The sequence below is a fragment of the Oratosquilla oratoria genome, chromosome 6, assembly GCF_046742065.1.
Source record: "Oratosquilla oratoria isolate Oo_2021 chromosome 6, ASM4674206v1, whole genome shotgun sequence".
In the NCBI taxonomy this organism is placed as follows: Eukaryota; Metazoa; Arthropoda; class Malacostraca; order Stomatopoda; family Squillidae; genus Oratosquilla; species Oratosquilla oratoria.
Window position 1 is genome coordinate 65,961,116 of NC_134782.1, and position 10,000 is coordinate 65,971,115.

Here is a 10,000-nt window from a genome sequence, read left to right on the forward strand (position 1 = left end):
CTTGAAAGGGGTGAGAGAGAGAGAGAGAGAGAGAAAGAGAGAGAGAGAGAGAGAGAGAGAGAGAGAGAAAGAGAAAGAGAGATAAATAGATAGATAGATAGATAGATAGATAGATAGATAGATAGATAGATAGAGAGAGAGAGAGAGAGAGAGAGAGAGAGAGAGAGAGAGAGAGAGAGAGAGAGAGAGAGAGAGAGAGAGAGAGAGAGAGGGGGGGGGGAGACAGAACCGCACGAAGAATATAATCCCGCAGAAGACCTTGGAAAAAAAAGACACTTCTTGAGGCCACGCAAATCCACCAGAAATGCAGCCGAGTGTGTCCGTACAAGCGCATCTAACCTTTCCTTCTAAGTGCCAGCCGACGGCGCCTTCACAAAGCCTTGTGGTACTCCGTTCACCACATTCACTATTTTCTTGTTAGGTTTACCGCACAAGGTAGTAGAATAAACACACACACACACACGCACACACACATACACACACACGCGCGCGCGCGCACATGACGCTCGACCAATAATTCAGCGATCCAAGTTCGAACCTCGCCTTGGGCTGAGAATTTCAACATCGCTGGACTGCGAACCGGCGCTTCACCTTTGGTGGGCAAGGAGTTGTGAGTATATGCATTCACTTGGTCTTTGGATCACGTGCTGGACTCGTGAACGTCAGCTATTCCCCTCCCGTAAGAGAGCTCCCCGCCCACGAGAGTTGGAGTAACGACTCGAAGCGCAGCGATACTGAAATTATTTCAGCCCTGGGCGGGATTCGAATCCGGACCGCTGTAGTGACAGTCGGGGACTCTACCAATCGCGCCAAGCAGTACACTTCACTTTCTTTTATCCTTCTAATAACAGGATAGGGGTGCTGGACTGCTTAGACATTACAAGAGGGGGTGCTATGGTCGGAAAAGGTTGGGAAACGCTGCGACCTAACAGGTCGACGGATAAAGGGAGATGAAAATAGTGTGGAAAGGAGAGGGGCTATGACGGGGAATGAACAAAGGGTGGGGAAGGGGGAGAGGGGAAGAGGAAAGGGAGAGGGGAGAGGGGGAGAGGAAAGGAAGACAATGCAGGGGAGGGGGGTAAGGGTGGTAGTGGGGGATTGCTATCAGAGATAAGCCTATACCTCACGCAATGGTCTTGTGGTGGACAAAGACCAACTGTCAGGAAGAGGAAGAGGGGAAGAAGAGGAGAAGGAGGAGGAGGAAGAGGAGGAGGAGGAAAAATGCTGGGAAACCGCTACTTGAACTTGATGCAACCGGCGAACAATAATAAAAAAAAAGAATAAGATAAAATAAAATATATTAGAATAAAAGAAAATGAAATAAATAGAAATAAAATTTATTCTTAGTTCTGTTTCCGGAAGTCATGGCTTATATCAAAAGCGACCAAAGTTGTCGCTTTTGACGACTTCATTCAAATGAGGAAAGATTATGTTGATTCAGATGACAAATTTACTCTTATTTTCAACGAAGAAGTCCCCCTTTTCCCCTCCCTCTCCCCCGGGGGAAGGGGGGAAAACTGTCATGAAATACAGATCTGCAACCACCAGGAGTCACGTGAACTGGAGACACAGTAGGTAACCTTCGTTCATTTCATTCTGGTTAGCACCAAACGCACAACCGAGGCTAAAAGTTCGGATCATGTCGTTAATAATTTCAGAGGGTCTTTTGTCTGCATTGGACTTAATAAAATCACCCGATTCCTACCACAACAAAGGCCATACAATGCGGCACTGGCCCAAAGCACGAAGCCGTTCTCGAAGCACTGAATATGCAAAGCAATCGAATACACAAACTTGCCTCGGCCTCCTTGGTGCCGGGGTTAGGTTAATGGTTAACTGTCACACTACTTCCCCCCTCCCCCCCTCACTCCACCCCAACTTCTCCCACCTCCCTCTCCCTTAAAACCTTCCTCCTTCAACCCCACCCCGGCACCCTCCAGACCCTGTTTCCAAACGTTGCTGACTGAAGTGAACATAGAAAGGAACCTGGGTTACTCGGAAGGGCACTTGTTTCTTCCATCTTGGCCTTTGAGCTGCAGACCCCTTCCGAAGCCCTCGACTTGAGACGTCTTCCTCAACGCTGACTAAGGAAGAAGAGGAGACCGGCCCACAAGGGGCTCTCGATCAGGACTGATGTGGCAACCGCGCATGCTCAAACCGCGGCAAAAATGAGCGGTGCAAGAAACGGGGGATCCCGAGAGGCGAGAACGGTCCGCCGTCTTCAATCAGTGACAAGGTGCCTCTCGGATCACACGTTCCAGGGAACTTCCGTTCTCCTCTCGATCTCCTAGCACTGCGTATAGAAGAACCTCAGGGCGCTACCATGGGCCGGTGAGTGTGGCATTGGCTATTTATAGCACTTCCAAATGTTGTGCTTCTTAAACTGGAGAGTTCTTGTGATCTTTGATTCGTAGCGAGTCGGGTGACAAATGCTGAGAAATTTTGTTTTCCCTGTCATGTAATTTTACTCAGTGAGGAGGGGAGTACGTGGGTGTGTGTGTGGGGGGGGGGAACGTGTCCTTTCTCTTCCAGACAGACTCTTCCCTTTTTCTCAGTCTTCATTCCAGACTGACTCGTTCTCTCTCTCTCCCCTCCCCCGTTCGCTTTCCAGGCTGCCCCAACTCCTTTCTCCCTTTCCAGTGACCTTCATCAGTCCGACCTTTAGTCGTCGTGCCCTAAAGGCCACAGTGACCTTGTCTTTCACCTCTCCCTCCTTCTTGCAGGTTCACTACATCCCTGTCACTGGTGCTGGTGCTCATGGGCTTGGCCAACGCGCAGACGCCTCAACCCACGACACCGGATTTTGTAAGTTGTTTCACTTTCACTTGTGATCAAACGAGACGATAAGGAAATTTCCCTGTGGAGCATCAGTTCCCAACTTTTTCGTTCCTATGTACCCCTTGGGTATTTTCATAGATTCCCGTGTCCCCCTAAAAATTAAGAAAAAAAAAGCAATGAAAGATGAAGTTTATATTTTGATATCATCTTATTATGAAATCTGGTGATAACATCAATAGATTAAACTTAGGTGATTTTTCAAATATTTTGATCCATCACATACATATTTTGTCAATTATTGTACAGTAGTAATTGTTTTCATTACCCCACGTTAGGAAGCCTTAGTCTATAGCATGTTTACCTGGATGAGTGACTCTCATGGACTAAGTCTCGTCTATGGTCGCACTTTCACTTGTAGTCTCACTAAGTATATAGAACTTCCTCCTACATTTGCCCGGATGAGAGTGAAGAGGACAAAACGAATCTCGTAGACTGTTTCACTTTTACATGTGGTTACACAACTGCTTAGGGCTTTTCCTGAGGAAGTGTCACACACACACACACACACACACACACACACACACACACACACACACACACACACACACACACACACACACACACACACACACACACACACACACACACACACACACACACACACACACACACACACACACACACACACACACACACACATCCCCCACGGACGAATGTTGTCCAACGAAGTTGTTCCCTCAAGGTGTTTCCATTTGTGGTCACATGAACTTCTAAGCACTTGACTGCGTATCTACCTGGTCACTGCGTATCCACCCAGTCGTGAAAGTGCATTGGGCACAATAGGTATGACTGTTGAGCAAGGTGTAGGGAAGGGAAAACATAGGAGTGAATGGAGACTGGTTGTAAATGAATGAAGAAATGGTGTGGCCTAAAGGGATGATATTTAGTCCCCATATAGTGAATCTGTGGTGTCGTGTTTTAGGGGAGCTTTGTCTCGCTGCAATGCCTTTGACCCGTGCGGTGTGCCGGGAGACAGGGATTACAACTTCCAGAACGCTGTCGTATACACACACACACACACACACACACACACACACACACACACACACACACACACACACACACACACACACACACACACACACATATATATATATATATATATATATATATATATACATAAATATGTATATATGTATATATATATATATATACATATATATGTATATATGTATGTATGTATATTATATATATAATATACATATATATGTAGAATATATATATATACATATATATGCATATATGTATGTATGTATATTATATATAATATACATATATATGTATAATATATATATACATATATATATATATACGTATGTATATATATGTATATATATATGCATATTATATATATGTATATATGTATATATATATATATATATATATATATATATATATATACTGTTATATATGTGTGTGTGTGTGTGTGTGTGTGTAATATATATATATATATGTATATATATACAATATATATATAAAATATATATGTATATATACACTGTGTACATATATATATATATATATATATATATATATATATATATATATATATACGGATACCTCCTTCGAGCGATTCTCAGTCATGTTTGCGATAGTGTGGAATTAAAAGTGATATGTGGTTGAAAAAGAAATATATATATATATATATATATATATATATATATATATATATATGTATATATACATATATATATCATGGAAAGGTGGAGGGGGAAACACGGGTCTTTATCTGAATATCGAGTTTATTCCTGACCGGTTTCTCTTACAATAGTTTCTTCAGAGGAGTGTTATTCTGGGTCAAAGTTGGCTGTTATATAGTGAGCCAGGCCCACGTTACCTCCTTGCGGAGTGGTTGGTGGCTGGTTCCAGTACAACGCGTCAAACAGCATCGGTATAACATATATAATATAATATAATACAATAATAACAATATTATAATAATGATGTAACATAATATGATATATGACATAATATACAATATAATATATAATATAATATAATATAATATATTATATTACATAACAATAATTAGCATCGATACAAAATGCATATATCAATAAAATTATAATAAGAATAAGATACACGATTTTTGATCAGTGAAAATATATATGAAAATAAATGTCACCGTGATGTTTTGTCCTTATATAAAATCCTCGTGTTATGTCGGAGCTGTCCTGAGGCGTCTCTCTATAGCTCATACTTCGCCGTACATTCCGTTCTCTCCACGTCTCCCACTTCCCGGCCCATGCTGGGTCCGGCAGCCATGTGCAATGTTTCAAATGTTCCAGTAAAACACGTCAAACAGCATCAGTATATCATATATAATATAATATAATATAATATAATATAATATAATATAATATAATATAATATAATATAATATAATAGTGATAATAATAATAATAATGATAATAATGATAATAATAATATAACATAATATGATATATGACATAATATACAATATAATATAATATATGATATAATATATTATATTATATTACAATATAATAACAATATAATAATAATAATTAGCATCGATACAGAATGCATATATCAATAAAATATAATAAGAATAAAATACATGATTTTTGATAAATGAAAATATATATGAAAATAAATGTCACCGTGATGTTTTGTCCTTATATAAAATCCCCGTGTTACGTTGGAGCTGTCCTGAGGCGTCTTTCTATAGATGCATATTTCGCCGTGTATTCTGTTCACTTTATGTCTCCTACTTTTTGGTTTATGTTGGGTTTGGCAGCTATGTGTAATGCTTCAACTGTTTTTCTTCTTCTCTTTGTCAATCTTTTTCTACCACTTCTGATGACAATCGGGCATATGACCTTCTTGTTCTATATGTCCCACCATCGCGTTGGAATGCCTGTGGTATTTTAGGTCTGCTTTGTGTTCTTTGATTCTGGTCATAAGCCCTCTGTGGGTCTCACCATAGGTCGTTAGATGTTTGTGTCGTTGTTGTTATTAGATTTTTAAGTTTCTTTCCTGCTTCGCTGATTATTTCTAGTCCTAATGGTCGTATTGCATCCCCCAGTGATTGTGAAAAATCGGAGACTGGTACGACAAGGTATCTAGTTTCTTTCTTGACCACTTTTTCTTTTCGTTGCCTGATACTTTTTGCTTTTCTCAAAGATGTGGATATTAGCGCCTCTGGATATTTTAGTGCTCTGAAAGTATTTGTAATATGCAGAATTTCTTCGTCTAGAAACTCTTTGCTGCATATCCTTAGTGCTCTAAGAAAAAACCCAGTTATTATTCCTACCTTGGTTCGTTCATTGTGTGCGCTGTAGAAGTGTCTTTGTGGGTTTTCTGTATACTTTGAAGAGTACTTTGTTTTCCTGTCTGTGTATTTCCGTGTCTAGGAAGGGTAGTTGACCGAGGGACTCATTCTTCATAGTGAATTGGATGCTATTTACTACCTCATTAAGTTTAGACATAGTATCACTGGTGTCATTTTCTGCTGGAAAAACGAGTAGGCAGTCATCCACGTATCGGAACCCGTGGTTCCCCCTCCACCTTTCCCATAATTTGTCTCAATGTCTCTACATACATACATATATGTATATTATATATATATATATATATATATATATATATATATATTATATATACATATACATATAAACATATATATATATATATATATATATATATATATATATATATATATATATATATATATATACACATTTGTTCAAATTGATTACATCTAGCTTTCCTCTTCTGTCCGGCGTCGTTAGACCGATTCCTTCTGGTCTCTCTTCGTACGATAATCCCCACAGTTCCGAACCGCACGTGGGGTGCTACTTTGAAATTCGTCAAAGTTGTTTTTGTCCTCTGTGAAGGAGGTCAAAACCACTGCATCTACATAGTCAAGGCTGGGTCCTAGGGACCGTATAACAACAGCAATATTTCCCATATCCGAAATGCCATTATTCGAACCTCACTGCTATCCGAACATGATTTATGTGAATTGTATATCACTTTGGTTCCTGTAGAACTGAGCACTGGAGTGGCGGATTGGAGACTTAGGGGGAAGGGGGGAATGGTTTTAACCTCTCCTATCCGAACACTCTCCCCCAAATCCGAACGCCCTGTGGCTTAATCAAATCGGATAAGAGAGGGATTAGTACGTCTTGGTCCATGTTGTTTACCCATAATGCATACTGTCCATGTTCCTCACTGGGCACCTCGACAATGTCTTCTCTTGAACTTTCTTTTCTATTTTCTATTTTCTTCTCTTTCTTCCTTTAGTCTGTATAATATCGTTATCGACTTCCAGCTTTCTCTTATGTTTGTTACGAAGTGTATAAAAGTGATGATCATACGCCGGGAGACGCTGAGTAGCTGCGGCCGAAGCCGTCATCTTTACCCTATGTACATGCGGTTTGGGGACTGCTAAGGGTCAGGTCAATGTCTGATCAGGGTGATTAGGCAAAGAAATTTCGGCCATTCTAGCAATTTATCTCCGATCGTACCTTTTACGTTTCCGCAAGAGTCTCCTACTCTGTTAAACGCTTTCCTAAGGTCTAAATACGAGGTAGAATGCACGTGTCCCTTCTGTTTCCCTTCTGTATCTGCAACTGTGTGTGTGTGTGTGTGTGTGTGTGTGTGTGTGTGTGTGTGTGTGTGTGTGTGTGTGTATGTGTGTGTGTGTGTGTGTGTGTGTGCGCGTGTGTGTATAAGTGTGTGATTCACCATGGTCTTAGATCACGTGCGAGATTCGTTATCTACAACTATTTGCCCTCCCAGATGAGAGCTCAGAGCTCACGTATGGACCAATCTATGGACAAACACATATACATATATAATGATACACACACACACACACACACACACACACACACACACACACACACACACACACACACACACACACACACACACACACACACACACACACACACACACACACACACACACGTGTGTGTATATATATATATATATATATATATATATATATATATATATTTTTTTTTCTTTCTTTCTTTTTTTTCTTGCTCATGGGTGACATTAACAGGTTGCACTGTTAAAGCGCAGAGATCTACCTCGGGTCTGCCTCGTTGCGAGCCCTTGACGCTAACAGATTATAACAAACTGTGTGTGTGCTTGTGTGAATGCACGTATGTGTGCGTGTGTGCTTGTGAACATATACACTGTGAATGCCGTCGGACACCTTTGTTCGAATCCGCGGCACGCTAGGATCAGGAGGAGAAGGAGGATTGACAGGAGGAAGAGTAGGAGGGACAAGAACTAAAATATGAGGAAGAGCAGGAAGAGGAACAAGAGTAGGGGAGAAAAGGAACGAGATTAGAAGGAAGAGGAATAGGAGGGAGAGGAAAGACAGTAAGAGGAAGAGGAGTCGGAGGGAGAGGAGCAATGGTAGGAGCAAGAGGAGTTTGAAAAGAAGCAGGAGGAGGAGCAAGAGTAGGAGGAAGAGGAGTAGGAAGAGGGATAGGAAGAGGAGAAAGAGTAGGAAGAAGAGGAGGAGCAAGGGAAGTAGGAAGAAGGGGACTTGCATATATAGACAAGATCTCCCCTTGCTGCTGCGAAGAGAGAAACAGCCAACACATGTGACACAACAGATATGGAGAAAAGAAGTAAGGTTCATAACAATTGTCAAGTAACCGCGAGAGATAACGTTTTTACACTATGGACGTTTTTTGCACTATAAACGTTTTTGTACTATGAAAGCCATAGTGTGGAGTGATCTGATAGAGGTTTTCAAATGGGTCAAGGGCTTTAACAAGGGTGATACAGGCAAGGTCATCATATCAAGGCGGCAGGGTAGGACGCGTAGTAATGTATTTAAATTGAAGAGTTTTAGGTTGAAGATGGAAATAGCCCAGAACTGGTTTACCAACAGAACTTTTAACGAATGGAATAGTTCGTTTTAAGAGATGGTTAGATAACTTTATGGATGGAGGTCACAGGTGATAATGGACATGGAACTGCCTAGTGTAGGCCTTATGGTCTCTTGCTATCCCCTTCATTCTTATGTGCTTCAGATACTTTGGCACTACGAACGTCAATTCATATCAGATGAATCAGAAAATATCTCGCACACTTACCCAATTCCACGAGCTGAACGAGGATAGAAGCGCTGGGAAAGCACAGTCTGTCAACAAAGAGGAAAAGGAGTTTTTTACCCATCGAGTCTCAACTTTTAGATAATTTAGAAAACTTCTTAGAAATGGGCTTAGAATGCCCTAACTTATCTAACCATGTTTCTGTAGATCCTTGTCGAATCGTTTTTCTAGAGTTATGTTTTCTGGATATATATATATATATATATATATATGTATATGTATATATATATATATATATTTATATGTATATATATATACATATATATATGTATATATATATATATATATATATATATATATATATATAATAAAATCACATCCCATGTAACAAGCATTGCAAATGGCTGTATTTGTTAAACTTGGTTCTCAAGCATTGTGTTGAAGGATGTTATTTATGCACTCAGCGTTGTTGTTGCTACCATGGACTATAGTTTACCAGCGCTTCTATCCCTATGGACAATCTCGCGCCCATACACTCTACGTAATGATGTGTGAGTACATTGAGAAAAATCTTTGTTGGCCAACGAAATGTGTGTGCGTGTGTATGGGAGAGGCTGTGCATGTGTACATGTATATATGTATGTGTGTGTGTGTGTGTGTGTGTGTGTGTGTGTGTGTGTGTGTGTGTGTGTGTGTGTGTGTGTGTGTGTGTGTGTGTGTGTGTGTTTCACCATGGTCTTGGATCACGTGTTGGACTCGTGTTTGACAGTTATTAACCTCCCGGATGAGAGCTCAAAGCTCGTATGACCGATCTATGGGTAATACTGTGACCTTACACGCACACACACACACACACCCAATTCTCCGCCCGCGAGAGTTAGAGTAACAACCCGCAGCGCAGTGATACTAAAATTATTTCGGCCCTGGGCGGGATGTGTGTGCGTGTGTGTGTGTGTGTGTGTTTGTGTGTGTGTGTGTGTGTGTGTGTGTGTGTGTGTGTGTGTGTGTGTGTGTGTGTGTGTGTGTGTGTGTGTGTGTGTGTGTGTGTGTGTGTGTGTGTGTGTGTCTACGTTACTGTAGTATGCAGGAAAGGAGCAACGTTTCCTACTCTCCAATAT

The 10,000-nt window shown here is 40.7% G+C and overlaps 1 protein-coding gene across 1 annotated transcript in view; it reads left to right on the forward strand.

Moving 5' to 3' along the window:
• Nucleotides 1-10,000, forward strand: part of LOC143026051 (uncharacterized) — a 32,685-nt gene that overhangs the window by 15,952 nt on the left and 6,733 nt on the right. The window contains exons 4-5 of the mRNA XM_076186045.1: nt 2,183-2,331; nt 2,724-2,805. Coding sequence (XP_076042160.1) covers nt 2,183-2,331; nt 2,724-2,805 — 231 coding nt within the window. The remainder of the gene's footprint in view (nt 1-2,182; nt 2,332-2,723; nt 2,806-10,000) is intronic.